The 22,274-nt window shown below is 34.8% G+C and overlaps 1 protein-coding gene across 5 annotated transcripts in view; it reads left to right on the top strand.

The window, feature by feature from the left end:
• Nucleotides 1–1,701: 1,701 nt before the first annotated feature.
• The window catches only part of LOC114143617 (protein diaphanous homolog 3-like), a 164,028-nt gene continuing 143,455 nt past the window's right edge, over nucleotides 1,702–22,274 (top strand). For 2 of the 5 annotated variants that reach the window (XM_028015836.1, XM_028015835.1), the window contains exons 1-7: nucleotides 1,703–2,268; nucleotides 5,520–5,552; nucleotides 6,028–6,210; nucleotides 7,531–7,635; nucleotides 12,702–12,832; nucleotides 21,872–21,946; nucleotides 22,019–22,088. In XM_028015836.1, the coding sequence (XP_027871637.1) occupies nucleotides 2,149–2,268; nucleotides 5,520–5,552; nucleotides 6,028–6,210; nucleotides 7,531–7,635; nucleotides 12,702–12,832; nucleotides 21,872–21,946; nucleotides 22,019–22,088 (717 nt within the window). In that variant the 5' untranslated portion in view covers nucleotides 1,703–2,148. Of the gene's footprint in view, nucleotides 2,269–5,519; nucleotides 5,553–6,027; nucleotides 6,211–7,530; nucleotides 7,636–12,701; nucleotides 12,833–21,871; nucleotides 21,947–22,018; nucleotides 22,089–22,274 lie in introns of all 5 variants that reach the window. The other 3 variants (XM_028015838.1, XM_028015837.1, XM_028015839.1) reach the window with 3 other exon arrangements.

The following is a 22,274-nucleotide window of genomic DNA, read 5'->3' as shown; positions in this document are numbered from 1 at the left end:
GAATGAAAAAGCTAATGGAAGCATAAGTACTCAGTCATTACTGGACTTTGAAGACTTATATTTGAAATACAAAAGCAAATTTCATAAATAAACACACAGTTTGAAGCCATTGTATTTTATGTTGTGATTTGGAGTTATTTTTCATGTTTTTCTCAATTAATGTTTTGATTATTATTAATCACCATAGATAAACTAAACAAGAAGATGTCCCTGTTCCCTAAAATACCTTTATGGCTTAAAACAAATTGCTGTTGTCTTTAAAGGTTTTAGCTTTAACTTGGGAAAAATATGCATGAAAATATAAAATAAGAACACAATGTAAAATATGGGCTGAAAAGGAGAGTGTTATGGAATGAAAACAAATGATTATATTCCACAAAGACAAGTAACAATTTAACATATGTAATACACTAAATAAAAGGACACTGCAGTGAGGGGAGATGAGAATGTCATTGCAATATCCCGACCCTTCGGCATCTGTTTCAGAGTCGTCGCATGGATAGGGTGCTGAAGACTGTCAAAGTCTCCTCACAGCTTTTCCATAAACTTTTTGAACCAAATGAATCTGCCACATCAAAAGCCTAACCTCGAAACTGTTACACAGCTTTCTTCTTTAAGCTGCTGAAGGTGCTAAAGTGCAGTTGAGATTATCAATTTAATATATTTAATTTATTTTCACTTTTCCCTCATGTTTTCTATAATCTATCTTTCCAACAATTGTTCACAATAATCTGTTGCACATTGTTGTTTTTAATTGTCATTTCAATCAGTATAAAAGTGAATGACAAAAACTGATTTGATTTATTATACCTGCAAAGGAACACAGATGAAAATGAGCTTTCACATCTAAAAAAAACATAATGAAAAAAAGATATGTAGTCCCTTTTTAATGAATAAACTGGAAACAATCAAAACATACCCAAGAATGATATAACTTATTTTAGAAAACAAATTCTTGTTTAATTTAACTAGCAAATCCATTAGGAGAAAACAGATGTGATGCCTTAAAGCAGTGGTCCCCAAACTACGGCCCGCGGGCCAGATGCGGCCTGCCTCCACATTTGGTCCGGCCCCCTGAACAATACCAGAGTATTTTCATATATGTGCATTTTTATTTGATAAGTTGGACTTTTGCAATAAAATGTTCCTTAGTAATGAACTTTATTTATTATTAACAATTAGTTAGTAACTATTTTATACATGCATATAATTGACCCTAACCCTTTTTTTTATGTGGAGAACCCAGTGTTATTTGGTTATTATTTATTTCATAAATAGTGCTATTTCCTGACTTTTGTTCTCTGAAGAATCCAGAAAAGGTTATTTGATTGTGCTTTCTGAAAAACAATAAATTTTTATGTTTAGCACTCTTACAATCGTCACACTTTTTCTGTTACAAACTGACCCCGGCCCCCCATCAGAGAAGGGACAAGTTATGTGGCCCTCACAGGAGAAAGTTTGGGGACCCCTGCCTTAAAAACACAACATAAAGCAAAACATAAAGAAGGTTAAACCAATCGCCACCTATGGGAGACAGAGTAACTGCCCTAAAGTTACGAAAGAAAGATCGACAGTTCGCCGCGGCCAATAAATTTCATTTTTTAGCTTTAAAACTTTTCAGCTACACCAATCAGAAGCCGCAAATGCAAAATCTCGTATTCTATTGGTTAGGTTGAACATACGGAAATGACGTTTTACAGCGCGGGTCTGTCAAAAACTATCAGCCGCTACTCTGTAATATTTTCCAGGAAGCTCCTCAAACCTCGCTTCTAATGAGTCTGTATTTTCTTATTAATTGGCAAATGTAAAGGATCTACAACACACTGTTGTGTTTTTTGCAACTGTTTCCTGGTATTCTAATCGTAAGCGTTACGTGACAGTTCTTAAATTGGATTAGCACTGAGTTAAGCCAGTGTAAAATAATGGATGTAGCCTACTTCTTCCTTAGCTAGGCTGATAGCTGGAACTTGGTGCTAACTACGTTAACCTTTGGAGTTCTCTGTTTTACTAACTTAGTGGTAGAAATATGCCTCGTTTGCTGAATAACTCCTAATTAGCTAGAAACAGCTGTGTGATTCCTGACGTTACAGACATTCAGTAACTTCCTACAGTACTCCAACCAGTTCAAGGAGACGAAATTTGGTAAACATGGAAAGCCACAGCAAAAGGTTTGAGTCCACCACAGGGCGAGACAGTAAGCATCAAAAGAAGAAAGGTTCTCACAACAGCACGTCCGGGTTTGATGAAGGAGACCGCAAACCAAAGTTTGTAAGTATAAAATGAATAAGTAGAAGGGTTCAATTTGTTCTAGCTCTGTGGGAAATAAAGTAAATATGAGTCAGACTCAGACAAACTGAGATCCTTTCTCAATCTAACGTCAGACTTGTTTTGTTAGTGACAGGAAAAAACGAAATCACCAGCAAAAAACAATAACAAAGGGTGTTAATGGCATCTGTTATGTGTGTTTTGACTTTGTTTTAAATGTTTGTAAAGAACGTATTTTTTAAATTTAGATTAATGTCTTTTTATTTAGTTAACATTAAAAAAATTGTTTTAAAATGAACACAAAACCAGATGCACAAAAACAACAGGTCAGGAAGAAGACACCTGCAAGAAATATTTTCTTTTTATACACCTTTCCTGGCTCACACATGTGAATTATCATATTTAAGATGGCAAAATTTTGTATTTGCCTGAATTGTCCATTTTAAATGTGACCTTGGCTGTTTTTTTGACTTTGTTGTTGCATGTAAGGACTCGAAAGTTAAAATTAGCACAGGGGTTTAGCCAGCCCTAATCCATGTGTTTCCTGCTACTACAAACCAATCAAGGCTCTGTCTGCTTCCATTCACTAGGGAGATGTTAGTGTCTAGACAAATTGTCATAGTTGTTGGCAGGCGGTGGGGGTGGTGTTTATTGTTGCACACACGTGACGGCCTTGTAGCCAGGAAAGTTGTTTATCACACAAATTTTGTTAATTTCTTTTTGACCCCAGTGTTTTGACTGCGTGAGTGCAAGTCAATGTCATGGCCATATTCAGAGAGTCTAGTCCAGTCCCATCTAGTCAGCTAAAGGAAACGTACTGACCCTCTGTGATTGGGGTTTCCTGGGGATCTAAGAGGGGCTGCGAAGTCAGGTTGGTAGATTGACCTTGAATATAATTACATACAGTAGAAAGAAAGCGATTCATTAAGTTTTTTGATAGTGCTTTATTCTATTCTATTTAGTTTACAGAAACTGTCTGACATTTATGTATAGAAATGGCCTAAATCAGGAGTATTGAAAATGGATTGCAATAGCGAGAAATAAAACATTACACAAGCTTGATAAAGTCTTTTCAGGGTCCATTTTTGTGTATCAAATCATGTTAAAACTTATAATAAAACAACTAAAGCTGCTAAAAAGCAAGAAGGTGAACTTTGTGGTCAAGAGTTTATATTCCAATAAATATACATAATAATATAAATTGAACACTGTTAGAGATGTAGTCAGTAGGATGATATGAAAAGATTGTATCTCCTTTTTATTAAAGTACAAGTCATAAGTACAAGTTATATTGAAGTGAACTTTGAATTTGGAATAAGTGACATGTACCTTGTATTACAGTATATTGCAATATATTGTGGAATTTATTGTATTAACGATAAAGGTACAAAAAAAAAAAAAATGTACACGTTTAGAAATTCATCAAAGTCCCCTCACTGGTCAATTTGTTTCTGGATCAGACAATATGACAAAAAAAATTAAATATATGTATGAATACTAAATAATGCCACTTACATTTAGTTATTACACAATCATAACTTTTTTAAAGCAAAAACAGCATTTATTGATGACCTCTTGGCACAGTCGGTGGAAAAATAGTTCAGTGTTTCAGAAAAAAGAAAAACCCCACTCATGTTTCCAGTATTTGCTGTTTGCAAGCATCAATAATTTGATTTTGTTGTCATCACAGGATAACGGTAATTTATATATCATAAGGTATTTATCCACCTGGTAAAAATGTACTTACTTAAAAAGAAAAAAGATTTTTGGAATTTTGCCATTTAATTTCTAAATGAAATGCTAGACAGATGTTAAGAAGAAATGCTACAGTAATTTGAGCAGGTTTCAGCCTTATCAGTGGATAAGTGATTTTATACCAAATCTGCATTAATTTTAACTTAGTCTAGATCATTTTAGACTCCTTTACAACACTTTCAGTACTCAAAAAGCATATACTAGTGACCAAATATGGATATTTATGCTGTTTTCCTATTTTATTCTTGAGCCTAACTAAAATATTTAGAGATGATTTTGCATACATTTCACTGAAAATATTTGATATTTTTTGTTATTTTATTAGAATAGTTTTTCAGAGCACATGCAGCTTCCCATGATGTCTTCAGAATGGCATAAAATGCAACACATAAAAAAGAATGTCTGTGTCAATTTCCATATAAAGCACTTTATAAATAATCAAGAATTTCTCTTAAGAGTGAAACAGATATTATCCACTGACATTATCTACAGATCTTATTTAACTCTGCAAAGGTCTGAAAATAAGCTGTGTCCCCTTTTGATCCGCTGTAAGAGAGGGCTGACTGACAAACCTGCCCATCAAGCGTATTGTTCAATATTTTTTAAGAAAATAAGATTGAAATATTGAATGTATATTGTGACCTTATATTTTAATACCTGACTGTGTCAGTAATAAAATCTTTGTTGGCCAAAATTGGAATCAGCAGGTCGGCTTTTTTAATCAATCGCTCAATCAATCTTTATTTGTGGAGGACTATTACACACAATAAAGTGACCAAAGTGCTTCACAGGTAAAATTGGCAAAATAGTGAGATAAAATAAATTTTAAGATCTGTAATCGACCAGAAAGCTGAATTTGGTGCACCTCTGGTAGTTAACAGTTTTGCCATCTTTTACTCATTTTGTATCCACAACACGTAATGTGATTTATTTGCCATATTCTCAGTGCTCAGGCCAGAATTAAACTCCTTAAGACCTTGCAACAGTCGGTTTGTTTGACAACAAACTTTTCAGTCTTCACTTTCAAAAGTTTTAGATTTGTTATTTGTCTGTCTCCAGGTGTGGATTAGCATTCATTATTTTCCACTAGCAATACCAAACTAGTTGGTCGTCAATTTGTCTTATCTTATCTGCTGTCTCGCGGCTTCGCTCTTCTGTGCCACACAGTCGCTTACATAACAACACATTTCAAGGATTTGTTTTCATTCTCAGTACAAAATGGAGTGAACACATATTATGGGATTAGTCTCTGGTTTTATTATTTATTAAATGTCAGATAAAGGCTGCCAAGTGGCATAAAAATCGCAAGCTGAAGAGAGATTCTTATCCCTAATTTGAGATATTGCAACATTTTTTTGAGCTATTGTGAGTCGGATTGTGTCCTGCTGTTTAGAAGTGCGGCCTTCTAAACAGAAGGACATGGTTAGGAATATTTGCCTTCCAGAGGATGAAGTTGATTTATGTCCTGAATTCTTTCTTTGTTTTGCTCCCCATTATAGAACTTGGCCTTTAGAAACCTCACAGACGATGTGGTAAGATATGAGAAACTAGTACATGTTCTATTGTCAGACTGTGAACAATTTAACATAATCCTTTTTAAGACTAACTAATCCATTGATGTGAAGTGGAGTTTAGTTTTTATTGTGATAGTTTAGATTTACTGACATCTGGGTGGAGACAGCTGCTTTTCTCACTAACAAATAATTTCCTTGTCAACTTTTCATTAAGGAGTAGAAAATGCTTTGCACTGTATTTGTCAAGCAGAGTCGGCTTGTCTTCATACAATTTATGCACAAATTAGTGCTGTTTGCCTATTGTTCAAATTTTGTCTTCTCTATGTAAGAATTTCTTAGGTGTGTTTATAATCTCTCATGTTTTGTTTATCTTCTCTTGCATTAATATATTCTTTCTTTTCACACATGAACACTGAGGTGTGCTGAAGCGCCTTCCAACTGGATCCAAAACATTCTTCTACTAAAAGAAATTATTTCTCTTTCTTTTCCACAGCTGGACAGATTTGCAAGTATTCGAATTCCTGGCAGCAAAAAGGAGCGTCCACCCCTAACGCTATCGAAACATAACTCCAATGACTGGTCCACTGCTTCAGCATCAACCCTCCATCATTTTGAGGATTTCTCTTCAAAGATCACCTCGGAAAAAGAGATCTTGGCTTTGTTTGAAAAGATGATGGTATGTCTTATCATTAAGCTAACTTACCTTAATTCCCTTTTTTTTTTAATTTAAAGCATTCAAGCAAAGCCAGTTACAAAGTTATAAAAATATCAAAAACATATTTTAAATGATTGCTGTATCCGAAGTTGATATGGTGAAATCTTCATTTTCAGAAAAAAAACTAAACATCTACAAGGTTTAAAACTCTGTAATGCTTTATATTGTAAGGAAACAGACAACTTAGCTTGGTTTTACTCCTGCCACATTGACATATCTGTACAATTGTTTTTTCCTTTAATTCTGTGAGCCCTGCTAACTCAGATGCAATCAGTTGAGTCACTCGCTAAAACAAAGTGCAGTATGTGTATTAAAAATTTGAACATTTTGATTGTTTTAATTGGTTAATGCTTGAATCAAAGGCCAATCTCTGTCCACTGTGTTCTTTTTTTTTGTTTTGTTTTTGCTCTTTTTGAAAAAGACCACTTTGGTGCAATGACTGCTGATTTAATGGGTTGCATCTGCACCGCTGAGTCTCTTCAAAAAAGCAACTTAATTAAAAAAGAGTAAATGAGATACAGGGATAAAAAAAAGAAATAAAGCTGATGGCATTTTCCTTTTGGTGCACAGAATGTACATACTTTGCATTGTGCAATCTTGAAAATATTTTCTAATAAAAATGTATGTTAAAGGTCATCGTGAAATGTCTACCTTGCATTACAATAACTTTTCAAAATATGACAATAAATGAACCAAAACAAGTGCACATGCTATTAAGTGTGATTAAAAGTAGCTTTAGAATCTACATTGTCTCTTTTGGTTAGTCAAGACGTTGTCAATTAGAGAAGCTGGGTGAAGCAGGAAAATGATGTGAAACCCAATTAGAGCTTATGATTAATTTTTTCAATAATATCAGTAATTGGCAGGAAGGATTGTTTAGACCATGTTAGTTACTCTAATTAGGACCAAGCATTGCCATTAAGAGTCAAACTGGTAAGCACCCATTCAAACACCTGTAATGGCTGACATCGTCCCAACTTGCTTCAGATCACAAAGCATCTGTATTTATTCATAGCAAAAAGTGCCCTGGCAGAACAGAGAAATCATATATTTATAAACAAACTACATGCATATAACCCAAAGGAAACTTGATGCTGCTATTTCTATTTGCCTAACTCCATATCTTCTTTTCAACTGATAGACAAATTGTTTATTGTGTTAAAAACAGCTCCTCATATCATGTCACAACTTATGGTTTATGTGGTTTTAACAACAAAATTGTCATTTTGTTTGTGGCGGTTTGTATTTGTCTTTGAACAAACATCTCTCACTTTTCTTCAGGAGGACATGAACTTGAATGAGGACAAAAAGACTCCTTTGAGGGAAAAAGACCTTAATACAAAGCGAGAAATGGTCCTCCAGTATGTTTTTGCAGCCTCAAAAGCAGTGAGTTTTTTGGCTTACAAGTTTACTACCAAATGTATGTTTTTCATCTAGTTTGTCATGTCATTTTTTTATGTTTGCGGTATACAATTCAATTAGAAAGAAATCAAAAATGGACAATTTTCCTTTATTTGTCTGTGAACATTAATTGTCAGTTAACTGCCAAAAACAATTTCTACTGAGCAAGTGGAGCAAAACTACCAACTTCCAACTGCTGGGATATGCCCTTTGAGTTTAATGAACATTTTTATGGGCATATTCTTTGATGCCTGCTACATCTATCAGTGAACCTGATGGGTGTTTTTTTTTGTTGTATCTCTTGGTAAAAAAATATTGAAGTTGATAAAAAAATTGGCAATATCTGGTCAGACTTCAAAGAAAATCAGAAATTGGTGATGGCTGTATGGTGCAGTTTTTCTTTTAGCAGTTAACATCTGTTGGAACAGGATGATTACTGGTCAGAAAAGTCTATTATGTGGTCACTTTGTGGGTGCAAAGTAATAGCTTTGATAATCTTTAATCTTATGATTGTGCACCTCATCTTCAATGCTACTTATTCAAATGCATTATGGCCTGCATGCTGACTCCAGTAACGATATACAGTATATGGCGGGTTTAATGTTTGGCTAATTAGTAATGTCAACATTTTTACATGCAATGAGATCTTTTTAGCATTTTAGAGGACTACCTTATGAACATAAATCAAATTCTAGATTATTTTTCATGAATTCAGTGAATTTATTCAATTTTTTTCTAGCTTTTATATGAAATCTTAAAATGCCTTTGTTTTAGTTTCATCCTGTAAGGCAACAAAGGAAAAAAGTCAAATAACCTTTCACAAGGCACTGTTGTATGAATGCGGTACATGGCCCTCTTGAGAAACACTTTCCATGTGAGCTGTTACTCAAAATAATTGTTGACCTTGGACTGTGTGTATTGCAGTAGTTGACTTGAACTAACCATTGTATTTCTCAACAACCCCTAGTTTGATTTTTTTTCTAGAGTGCCCTTGCTGTGCAGGAAATTATGTTTTACTCAGTTTTGTCTTTGAAACACCAAGAATCTTCAGAGATCCCTTTAGTTTTGTCTCTCTGAGATCTTTGAAATTCAAGTCAGACTTTGCTGTCCTTATTTTCAAATTCTTATGGAAAAAAAAAATGCACGCACGTTTTCATAACTTTACTGATTCATGCAAAAAAGTAATTACTCTGTAGATTGAACTTCATGGAGTGTTTATTTAGAGACCATCAGACCCACCCTTGCTTTGTGTTGTGCTTCAGGGAAGTGAAAGCTGGAGTACAAAATATTTTCCTGAAGCACAGAAAAATCTTTTGGAAAGGATAGAAATGCATTTCAAAGTAGCAATATTGCTACTTTGAAATGCATAAATCTTATTTTCTATCCCAGTAAAAACATCACAACTGGCATAATTTAGTGTAGATTGTAAGGTATATTCTCATTTACCCTTTGAGAATCCCCCCCAAATTTTTTAAAAACAAACCAATATGAAGACAAACATAGATTTTGATTATACCATATTAAAAAATATCTCGCTTCACTGATTTTCTTTTTTGTTGCAGTATATTAACCGGTTCAAGGTTAATCTTCATGATCTTATTGCATTACTGATCACAAATAAGTACAGCAATAATTACTTGTTCCTAAAATATTTCAGGGATACTGTATTGCCATTTAATATGATGCAAGTAACAAAACATGTACAGCAAAATATTTGCCCTTATTTAAGGGCATGAAAATAAACACAAAAAATGAAACTTGTCAATATTTTTATTCTGTTTAAGTAAACAAACTTTCAATTCAAGAGGGAAGACATATGCAACTTTGCAAAAAATGCTTGCCTAAAAGATTTTATTTTCACTGTTCGAAGAGGAAAAAAAGGAAAATGAATATTTAGCAAATTGCCTTACCACTAAAACTTTTGCATATCTGTCAAAGATATTTTTCATCTACCTTGCAAATGTAGGTCAACACAATCTGTTGCATAGTTTTTACTATGCAAAGACTATGTGCATTTCTCTTTTCAGGCCTATTTGGAATTATGGCAGGTGTTTTATTTTATGAACTTGAAAATATGTTTATCTTTATGTGTAGAAAGCTGAAAAATCTAGTTACTGATGAGGCCTGCTTCTCTCAAAGTAAAACATTTTTTTTGTAAGAAAAACCTCAAGGATAACAGCAAATAAAAAAAAACAAACCTCAAATGAAATCCTACAAGACTTATTTTATGGTCAATGTCAGAATAATAATGACGTTATTTTAAGGGCATTATGAAGAAAGCTCATAGTCTACAGTGGAGCTAAAAAACACATTGTGACACATGTGAAATTGTCAAGTCTTCCTGCTTGCTCTTTTTAAAAAGTAAATTAAAAAAAGAGCCTCAAAAGACCGCTGATGCACTCACTAAAACCTTAGCCCTGGTGGAATTTCTACCTGAGGCCAATGAAAACGTGGTCTTCAATAGTCTTATGTTTTTAAGACAATTTTGGGTATATATTGTCCATTGCTTTGTGTGTTTTTTTAAATGTATTTATTTTTAATGAAAACTAAATGTACATTTACATTTTAAAGTACTTTTTTATGGACTGTTAAGTGTGCGTGCACATTATGACCACAAGTTAAACCTAAAGACCTTTTGTCTTGGGGTTTAGTTTGGGTGGTTAAAGTAGATGTGTTGTTCTTTGTATCAACTGGGCCCCAAGCATTCTCCACACAGGCAAAACACACTGAGAAATGTATTATTTGCAGTGGAAGTTACCCTATGCTCCCACAGCAGGTGAGGTCAAAGGATGCCCCTGTGAAGTGATGCCAAGCAGATATCCTTTAAAGTGAACCGAATGATATTTTGAGAACTTTTGAAGTTGCTTTCTTATTTCAAAATTATAACAAGCTTTTGTTTCTTGATATAGATTCTTTGGTCACTTCTTTTTGCTTTCTTCAAAAGCATGTTTTGACATTTAAAAAAGTCAAACTTGAATGATTTATGGTTGTTTTAGAGGGGGGAAAGCTTATGCAGAACCATATAACCTATAAGAAGTGCTGTCTGTTGCTCAAAGTCATGTTTAAGCTTTTATTTTCTCTGCTGATTGCAAAATCATTATAAATGGATTGGCATTTATATCTTTACTGAGCACTTTTATTGCTATTCCTGTATATAAACTTAAAAATAAATATTTAAATAAAGGTTTGAAAATCATATAAATAGGGTAGCCAATGCAGCTTTCTGAAGTTCTACATACATGATGTCTTTTATCACCAATCTTGTTTGATCAATGTTGACAAATGAATTATGCCTTACCCACATCTGGCTCTAGAGTAATATATCTAGGGGGTTTCTATGGCTTATTTATTTATTTATTGAAGTGGGAGGCAGTAAGCAGGCTTTTTATTTAGTAAAAATACATTAACAAAACTTTGTGTAACCTTTCAAATGAAAGAATAACCATATTGTTTATTAACACAAAATAAACAATAGGCTAATGACCTAAACGGTAACATTTAGGGGTGCACCAATTGCAGTTTTCTGGCCCATCGCTGATTACCGATTCCAATTTTGCCCTATACAATTTTTTTGTCTGAAACATTGCTCAATATATCAAGAAAGTTGCTGAATTGGCAACAATGGGGTGGCTATTGTTAACTGTAAGTTAAGAAAATTGGCACCAATAAATTGGTACATCCCCATGAGTCACCAGAAAATCTTGACTAATTATTCTCAGATTAAGATAAGCATTAGCTCATTATGTTGCGGATGTCTAAGAAACTAATATTTCCAGTTATGGGTGCACCGATTTATGCTTTAGAGACGATCTTATCCTCCGATCTTATCTACCTCAATAAAAGTGTAAAATCAATCACTGTCTTCTGCTCTCTCACAAGAGAGGTTTGACTGATAGATCGGCCCGCCAGGTCATGTCTGCACGTTTGCAGTCAACAATAGTCACTCCACGGTTGCCAACTCAGCAACTTTCTTGCTATATTTAGTAACATTTCAGTAGGAAAAAAAAGACATAGGCTAAAATCAAAATCGTGTCAGGCTTTTTAAAGAATGGTAATTGACAATTGGTAAGAAAACTGCAATCAATGCACTCCTTTTACAATCTTTGAATTCTACGTCTTTAAATTCAAAATCAGAGAATGATGTGTGAAAAAGTGCAAGAGAAACAGAATGCTGCATTTTTTTTTTACTGAATATTTCAGCCATGGTCTGTTTTGGTACCATGCAAATTATTCATCTCCAAATGGCACAATATGCTGAGCAGACAGACAATTACATTAGAACAACAAAGCGTTGTTTGTCTGTGTCTCATACATTTTTGATTAAAATATGTTTGTTCTTTCTTCATTGAAGTTTCTTGTATTGGATAGAGTACTCAGAAATTTATTCAAGATTAACAATGGTTCATAATAATAATATTCAAGAAACTTTTACTGAGTAAATGTAGCTAGTTCCTACCTATCCCTGAACATAGTACAACAAGAGTAGTATTCTTGCTAAAAAACCTAATGTGAAATATCGGCAGATTAACCAGTCATCATTTAGCTAACATTATCTGCATCCAGCAGCATTCTTCAGTTTTCTTCGTTTGTTTGGAAATAAACTGTGCAAAGATTTTTACCTGTTGCTGGGTATGACTGGTCTGCACACCATGAACATTGGTACACTTATAGTGCATTTAAAGAAGCTTAAACACACTACCGCTTTTTAACAACTAATCAAACTGTTGTAATGGCTGAAAAAATGTGTAGGAGATAAAGGATATGAGAAATGTGTAGAATATGTCCCCTTCGTGTTCCCCCGTCTGTTGCTGTGTGCCATACGTTTTGAGCATACTGCTGTTGCCATTGGGTGGTAAAGGATCTCACACTAATATCATGGGTTGAACTGTGGTGCCAAATTCTTACCCACCAGGCCTGCCCACTGGCTGGCCATACCCATACAAGGACCAATTAATGTTAACTTAATGTCATAATTGGTTTTTATTGTATTTTACTTTAAATTTGAGTAGACATATAAGGGATTTTCTTTTTCTTTTTCTTCAATTTTTCAGGGTAGCCTGAAGAAAAGCCATCAGATATCTCCGCAGGAATTCCTCAGTGAGCTGAAGTCAGGGGTGATGGACGAACGTCTTTTTGCCTGTCTAGACTCATTGCGAGTGTCCCTGACAAGCAACCCTGTGAGGTACAGATAACGTCTAATAATGGTTACTAAAGTTCCCTCTTTAGTTAAGTCACTGTGTATGTTGCCTGTTTTGTAATTATACATTTTAAAATGTGCTTTAATTCAGATTTTGCCTTTACATTTTAGTATTTTGTTTAAATTTATTCAAATGTTTAAATTAGAACTCTGAACTGCTTTAAGGTCTTTCAGTTCCAACAGATCTTAATAAACTTGAATAAGGGACCTGAACTGTGTTAATGAGAGAGTTGGTCGCTATGCTTTTTGCTGTAATCGAGGCTCTTTTCTCTTTCCTTTCTGGCATTTCACATTAACTTTTAACATTAAGAATCATAGTCTTAATTATGACATGCATAGTTGAACTGTATTACTTAAAAACTTATCTTAGTTTAATGTATATGAGCTGTTTTTTCTCTCTCTTTGTTAAAGCGGCTATAAAAAAGGGCCTGCTTTCTAATGCGGCATATTAGGCATTAAAAGGTTCTATTCTTTGACACAAAATGTCTCATTTTCCTTAATCAAAAGTGAAGTAGCATTCAAAGGAGCTGGCTGCTTGTGTAAAATTACTTTCACATATTTAGTTTGGCAATCCTGAGTTTGCACATCAATGATTTAGATAAACTAAATAGTTAACAGTTTAGTTTAGCGGTTTAAAAATCTATTCAGTGTTAAAAAGATCAGATTACATAATCTGATAACATAATGAAATTGCACTAATTTCTGAAATGTTTCCAACAATGTTGTTTTTTAGTTTGCAGGTTAACCTTCAAATTGTTTCTAACTTGTTCCTATGGTCTCGGCAAACTGAAACATTTAGGCCCAAATTAGTTTAGACACCTGGGAGATTACAAAATGTAAATCCTTTATAGTAAAATACAACCTTTCTTAGTTTTCATTTACATTATAACAAAATGTCAAAAGTATTTTACACTATTTTCAATAATTGAGGCAAAGAGCCTTTATTGGCATTTCAGCAAATAAACACTTATCATTACTGACAGGCTTATTGCTTGTTTCCAGTGGCTTTTCAATAATTTATCTTTTGAGATGAGCTCCAAGTCCTTGAGGCTGAGCTTGCCATCACTTCAGTCTTTGGGTCTCTCCACAGATTTTGTGCCGGATACAAGTTGGCACGCTGACTGGGCAAATCCAACACATTAATATTACTTCCTATCAGCAGAGACATGTTGGTAAAATTACAAGATTACTTTAAATCTAAGTCTAAAATTGTCATGAATAATGCTGGGCTGAACTATTTCTACTTAATATGAAGCCATGTGTACAGAGCATGCTGCTTAACTCAAACAATATTCTTCAGTAACATCAACGTATAAAAATACCAAGCTGTTATTGTGTCAAGTAACACAATAACACAGCAACATGCTGTTAGGTTGTTGTTTTTTTTTGAAGTTATTTTAAAGCCTTTCCAGTCTTTGTTTAGAGTTTTTCAGTTTAGTGGATAGATATTTCTAAATGTCTTCCTTCTTTTTTATGTTGCAGTAGTTTCAGTAAAAGTGACTGTCAGGAGAAATGTGGCTGGTAAGCTCTGGTGTTTGATGAAGGGACCACTGATCAGACTGTCAGACTCAAGCCTAATGACAAAAGTATGGACTAGATCATAAATCTGGCTTGGCTAGAAACGGCATCAACCTCTCGCCTTCTAATAGCGCCATTAAAGTCCTGAGTTGCTGGATTGATTTGGAAGTAAAACCTTTTTGTCTGCCACAGTTTTTGGATGCTGATCAGTGTCACTTTCTTGGCAATGATGCAAACAGCTCCCAAGCATTTCCTCAGTGCAGTGTGTGTAGCCTGCAAGGGGAGGCAGGGGGATATATTTTCCCATCTGGATCTCTCTGGTAGAGCAGACCAACCTAAAGTTAATTTCATAATTCTGGCACTTGTCTGACTCTTTTATGCATTACCTCAGCATCTTCAGTTCTCTGTCCCTTTTCATGAAAAGAGGCCACAGCTTTAACTTGTGGGTTCAGCAAGGCCACACAATGTAATTGTATAAAATGGATTTGATAAATGGATCTGACAAAAAAGTGGAAATTGGTTTTTGATACTGTATTATAACTGACCTTCATGTTTAAGGCTCCACAGTCATTTATTTTTAGTTTAGCTTCCACAAAGGTAAACACTCTTGTTTCTTACTTACATCATACCAAAAAAACAAAACCTTGGAAGCCATTTCTGCCTCACACTGCCATGAACTACAAATAATGAGTCATGCTTCCTATGCAGAAGGTATTTTTCTAAAGAACTTTTCATTTCAACATTTGTTACATATCCTGTGGAAATATTTCTTCTTTTGTTTTAGATTTTTAACATTGCTTTAACTTTAGCCTCCTGCTTTATCTCACTTTAAAGACCTATGCTCTCATTGAAACTGTATATTAAAAGTTAGTGTATTTTTGTTTTGTGGAGTGCAAAACTTTTGCTGACTTCTTAAAACTCTTAGGATTCTCCAGGGATTCTAGCTGACACACCTTAACAATAAAGTTAAACGGATAAGGCCTTTTCTTCAGCTCAAGACTATTTGCTTCTCAGGAAAGCTTATCAACTCTTTGAGATGACAGCCTTAATTTTTTTCCAATATTATGCGCTTTACCAAACAACCTTATATTTGAGTGAAAATTATTTGTTTTTCTGATTATTATGTAGGTAGGAAATTAAAACATTTCAGTATCTCAGCTAGTGCTTACAATCTTTATAGTGATTAAAAAATTAGGAGGTCCATGGGAAAACCCAGACATCCCTCTCCTTGGCGACAGTTTCCTGGTCATACAAGAAGATACCATAATGTAACCAGGCCAGAAGGAACATATGAGGTCCTCCAGCCTGATCTTGGTCTCCCTTTGGGGATTCCTACCAGGATGACGGAGCCAGAAAACCTCCAAAATGATCTAAACATCCAATGATGATCTGCACTTTTGGTCTTATAAAATTAATTGAGCCAAATATTATAATATATGTTGTAAAATCAAAATAGTTGCAACATAAAAATATGCTATTTTCTCAATTTTCTGTTTGTTGGAAACCCCCCCCCCCCCAATATCATAGAATACATTAAATTTATTCAAGCTACTCATAGTGGTTATTATATTAACATAGATTTAATTGTGAAATAAATGCAGCTTTTACCTTTTTATTCTTGTATAATTATACAAAATGCTCACATAATGGGATACATTAGAAACCCTGATGCTGGATATCACAAAAAATATTGTACCATTTGTGAAGTTACTGTAAGTGAAACTTTTTCCCTTTGTTTCCAAATTTTCTGAAACAATTATTTTTTACTGACTCAATAACTGTACTCGTTTTCCTTTCCTACACACTAAATAAAGAAGTGGGACAGCCCACATCCTCGCACTGAACATACAAAGCATTGTGTTTAGAATAAGAATGAAGTGAAAGACTTTGCACAGAAATTAGATTTTTTGTAATTCGGCAATGAACAACACTGTTCTAAATCAGACCTCTTCAGGAAGGTTTACTTGTAAAATTATCTTGGTGTTAAAGCACACATAAATTCTGTGTCTTCTCTTTGTCCTTCTAAGCGGCTGTGTGAACAACTCAATGTAAATCAGCAATGTATTTTCACAGCACTATGATGAGTTGTGCTCAATATGGCTCCAGACCGAGGACTTTCAGGGAGAGAATGTAATTGAAGTTTTCTCATTGGGGATGTGGGAGGGCTGCCAGATGCTAGGAACTAATGAAACCCAAGGGCTGGCAGAGTATGTTTGATAAGCAAACTGAATATAAAATACTTTAGTTGTTTAGACAGGCTGTATGACAAATAAAAAAAAAAACCTAATTGCTCAAGGATTAACAGGCAGGAAGACATCACACAGATTTAGTTGTGTTTTATCCCTAAATTGGTCACCTGTGAATAATTCTGTAAGTCTCTGTTTGGCTGCCGTTCTTGTTTGGTCGATGTCCTTATTTGGAAATAACTAGCAAAACCATATTGGATAGACTGTAATGACTATTGATGGATTTTTTTCTGAGCTGTCTAACAGATAATCTATTTGCATGGTTTCATATCTGCTACACTGGCATTTGCCAAATGAAATGTGTATAAACTATTGTGAACTTTAGTATAAAGTACACCAACCCCAGGCTTTTAGGATCATGTTCCTGCATGTTCTCAGTGTATTTGCGACCCAACTCTGCTGATTCAAATGGCTGAATTATCGTCTCAGCATCTGCTAAAAAAAAATCATTGGTTGTTTGTCTTAGGCACTTTGAAATGTCTTGCTGCTGAAATGTGCTATACAAATAAAATTTGATTGATTGATTGATTAGGTCTTTTGAACCAGAGAAACGGCTAAACCTCCCCCACCCCAAACTAGCCTTTGTGGGGTGTTTTTGAGTACTAATAATGCATGTATCCATCCATTTTCTGTACACCCTTGTCCCTAGTGGGTTGGGGAGGGCTGCTGGTGCCTATCTCCAGCTAATGTTCCGGGCGAGAGGCGGGGTTCACCCTGGACAGGTTGTCATTCTATCACAGGGCAACACAGAAACGGGCAGGACACACAACCATGCACACGCACACCTAGGGAGAATTTAGAGAGACCAATTTACCTAACAGTCATGTTTTTGGACTGTGGGAGGAAGCCGGAGTGCCCGGAGAGAACCCACGCATGCACAGAGAAAACATGCAAACTTCATGCAGAAAGACCCCAGGCCGGGAATCGAACCCAGGACCTTCTTACTGCAAGGCATGAAGCTCTACCAACAGCTCTACCAACTGTGCCACTGTGCAGCCCAATAATGCATGTAGTGGCTTTCAAATCCAAATTATTCACTGTTATTAAACTTTTTTGATGTGAAACAAATGAAACTAGGACAAAAATCTATTAGACTTTTTCCACTTATAGTTTTTCACATATCCTATACAATTGACCCAAAAACAAAGATTTATTGGTGTGGAACCATGTATATTATTAATATTAGTAAATTTAAAATGAATACTGTACCTGGTAAAAGTTCAACACATCTATCAAATTTAGTGGAGCTCCACTGTGCACAGCCCTCTGCAGCTTATCCATAGACTTTTTGTCTGGTTTACTTTGGTTGTTTACTGTCTTAATTTGGATGTGACTTTTTTTTATCTCACTGTAAAACTGAAAAATTAAACCCCTCTTCATCTTTAAGTGGGCAAATTAATGTTTTGGGTCGAAATTAACTGGTGTTTGGATCTGGTTGTGATTTCATCTGCTTTGAAAAATCTAAACAAAAAGGCCCTAGTTTCCCCGGAAGAAAAGGAAGCCTAGTTCATGATTGTACTATTGCTATGCTTTAGTGTCAGTATTGTGATCTTTTGCTGCTACACCATGCTGTTTTTGTGTCAAACGTGCATCTTTGAATTCTTGACCTAACATGTACAGACCAAAAGTTTGGACACACCTTCTCATTGTTTGGACACACCTTCTCATTGAATTCAATGAGAAGGTGTGTCCAAACTTTTGGTCTGTACTGTATGTTTGATTTTAATCAAATTATTACAGATTTTACCACAAAGTTTTCAAAGATTTCAGCTAGGCTTTGGCGTTTTCTTAGGAGAGTCATTTTTTGGCTTCTGCCTTCATCTTCCTACCTCTTTGTCCAGACATATATGGAATGTAGGACATTGCTGTCTCATTTAGAACTTTCTAATCTTTACTACTATTTACCTCTGGGTAGCCTTGATCACCAGTTTCTATCGAATCTTTTATCAGTTTTGGAGAAATTGAAGTTTTTGTAAAGTCACTTTTGTTACACAATTGCTCTAGTTGTGGATGACTGTTTTTACTACCATGATATTCAGGTAATGCTGTGGATTCGTTTTTACCCATCTCCTGGCTGATACATTTGTTTAATAATAAGATCCTTTACAACCTCTCTGCAAACTGTGACCCACTAGGGCAGCTGAACTTTCTTTCAGGTTAAGGCCTGTATTCAGGAAGATGAAATACTGAAATTGAAGAAAAAGGAGCAAAGAGCACAATTATCTTAAGACATTTATGTAACCAGGTTATATGCAGCTTTGCTATATTTGGCATTTTTTCACAGGTCTCCTTTTTTTTCCAATTTAATTGTATATTATGTATATAATATTAAGGTTCTAAAAAAATCTGAATTGAAATTTTATCAACAACCTGCCAATTTGAAAGGGAGCGCTTTTGAGTTCCACTGCACATGTAGTGTTCAAAAAAGATTTGGAAAATTCTGTTGTGTGATTTCTTTTTTTTAACTCCTCTTACACATTAAATAAATTTGCACAGTTTGCAGGTTCTGAAAACTTGCTTTATTTGTCTTTCCCCAGCTCTCTTTGACCTTCTGTAGAGAAAGAAGAGACACCCTCCTATTATAAATGGACTCTGCACAATTGTTCTTGCTACTGAAATCTTTTCTCAGGACATGGCAGAAAACTATTACATTGCCGGTTTCTGACCTCCAAGATCTTCAAAATGTCTAACGGCTTAAAACTTCAAAAAGCTTTTGAAAGCCGATTTGTCACCTCGATCCCTTCCACTTTTCTCTAATGTGTTTCAAGGCAAATTTAAAATTTATAGCAGCAGATCCTGATGGTGTAGGCTTGTTGGTTTCCGCAGCAATAATTCCTTCCATAGATCATCGGATTATTTTTCTTTTGCTCTATGCCTCACCTACTGATGATGAAAAACTAACATGCAATTGCCCCTGAACTATGCATTTCAATGAAGTTGTTGCTGTGTACTCTATATAACCAGAATGGCCTGGGCCATGGCACATTCAAGAGTGAAAGCTGAATTGATTTTTTTTTCCTTTCTTCTTTAACATGAAAGCCTCATTCCTCAGATTCCTTGGCAGCAGCTTTCACAATCTTCATCAAGGCTGTGACAGGTTTTGTCTACCTCTTCCCTCCTTTTTTGTTCTGACCCTGTAACACATTCATCCTCACTCAAAAATATCTCGAAGTTGCTCAATTCTAGTCTCCTTCTTGTCTTGTTTTTCTAAAGAAGGAATACAATTTACTTTATTCAGAACAATTTACTTTATTCAGAACTCACCTCAAATTCTTAAAGGACGATTAAAGAATTTGTATACAATTTATGTCCTTAGCACACCTAAGCTAGTAGATAAAGTTTGCCACTGGATTCCTGTTATTGCAACAAACATTTTTAAATAATAGTGTTTCATCATCTATTTAGGCTCACAATTTTTAAATCACATTTCCATTAATGTAGATGAAACAATAGAGCAACAAAAAACAGACAGATATACCTCATGGGCACACCGTAGCTTTTATCTCATCTCAAGAAATTCAATTCAGCTTACAGCTTCTCTTTCCATCTTTCCACCTTGAGAATTTTGTTGATTTGATGCTTGAAAGCATGCTATGCTGCTGGTTAATTAAATGATTATGAGTGAATGCTAATGTTCGAAGCTTATATCCAGGTTTATTTGAGGGAGGTGAAGGCACAAAAAATGTTGTATTTATTTCCATTTTCACATTCTGAATGTAAAACGTTCTTTGATTATAAATGTTGTACTAAAATCTGGAAGTTTTTGCTGCTTTTGTCTGACTGTAATTTACTATTATGTTGGAAATTAAATTATTAAAAAATCAGTATGATTTGAATGTTGGAGACTAAATCAAATCAGTGGTTCATAGGATTTAAAAGGACTGTTTAAAAAATGGTTCAGTACATCCCTAGCTGAAAAAATATATGTTTTGTTTGAGATTCCTTACAAGTTAAGGTCAGAGATATACTGAAGAGAAAAGCTGGAGAAAATAAACCAACCTTAGATTTAGTTTTATTGTCTTTACTAACTTCAGTGTTTATTCTTAGATACACTTTGTCTCTGACAGATATAGCTTTCAGCAAGAAAATACATCTATATTAGATGTTAGTTCTGTTCTTTCAGTATTACTCTTTAATAAAAGGTATTACTCACTAAAACTCCCTAAGGCCCATTTTCTCTAAGATGTGTCCATAAGTTCAAACAATGTGGAGCACACAAAGACAGTCTTCATACAGGTAATTTGATACATCTTTTTTTGAGGGAGAGGCTTGTCTGACAATTGTGAAAGGGTACCTTCTATAAGAATTGAAATCGTCCCTTTGCCCAAAACTGCTTTCACTGCATATTATCACTATTAGGATCACTATTAACTAGGTATTGGTGACCCAATACCTAGCCCCTGCATTTTTCATTGTATGAAAAAACATTCATACAATGTTTTTAAAACATTGTATGAATGTTTTAAAAAGGTACAGTAACTGGTAGAGTTGCTGCTGAAGTTTTCCATCATGCTTTTACAGTTTAAATTCTTTTAATAAGGTGCTGGTGTGACTTGTGTTTGCCCTAGCCATACTGAACATATAAAGTTGGACAAGATTTACTCTTACTGTATATCACTGGTCAGCTGTCTGAGAGAAGGTCACTACTCTTTCACCTTGCTTGCAAGAAATACCAAGTTGGCTGTCTCAAAATAAAGATTTATCTGGCTCCCTAAGCAGGCAGCTGAACTGATTATCTAGCTAATATTTGCCTGTCAAGCTGATGTTTGGACTTGGATATTAACCCATTTAAGGGAATGGTCAGTGGATTTTTTTATGATGTATTATCTCTGGGTAGCCTTGATCACCAGTTTCTATTAAATCAGTTTTGGAGAAATTGCAGTTTTTGTAAAGTCACTTTTGTGCAAAATTAATTTTGCACTCCAAAGAAAGATTCAATGATTATTAGTTTTAAAATATTGTTAAGGCTATTTTTATTTCATAGAAAAATATTTATGTTGCATCATAAAGTTCTGGACTCTTTCAGTGTGCCTTCGCTTTGTTGTTTCCCCCTGTCTGAACTGATTTAGTGAAGCCTTTTTTTTTCTCAGGCAAGAACTGCAACATTTATAACTGCTGCCTTTCTTCTCAGCACAGAGTTTGGATTTCTGCTTGTTTTTGTGTCTAAAAACTTTGCACGGTGGTTGATGAGTATGAAATTGCTCTTGTCAGATGTCAGTCTCAAGCTGTTGTGGTATTGATTTATTGTATTCTTTTCCAGTTGGGTGCAGAGCTTTGGGCATGAGGGCCTTGGACTACTATTGGACATTTTGGAGAGGTTGCTTTTCAAGAAACAGTAAGTTTATATTCAGTTCGTTTTTTCTGTAGTGGGCTATATATCCTCATCTTTATTGTGTCATATCCACAGGCTGGAGAAGATTGACAAAAAAAACCAACATAAAATTGTCCAGTGTCTCAAAGCCTTCATGAACAATAAGGTAATGTCAGTTTTCCACCCTTTCCTCTTGAAGCTACAAATGATTAATAAATTGCTAATACTGCAATGAAATGGTTCAACCATTAAGGTAATAACATTTTACCAGTGACTGTCAAACACATGAACTTGTTACCATGTTCTCTTGGACTATAGCACATTCCACTATGTCAAACTTCAGCCATGGATG

The sequence above is a fragment of the Xiphophorus couchianus genome, chromosome 4 (assembly GCF_001444195.1).
Source record: "Xiphophorus couchianus chromosome 4, X_couchianus-1.0, whole genome shotgun sequence".
Classification (NCBI taxonomy): Eukaryota; Metazoa; Chordata; class Actinopteri; order Cyprinodontiformes; family Poeciliidae; genus Xiphophorus; species Xiphophorus couchianus.
This window is presented reverse-complemented; position numbering and strand designations above follow the sequence as displayed.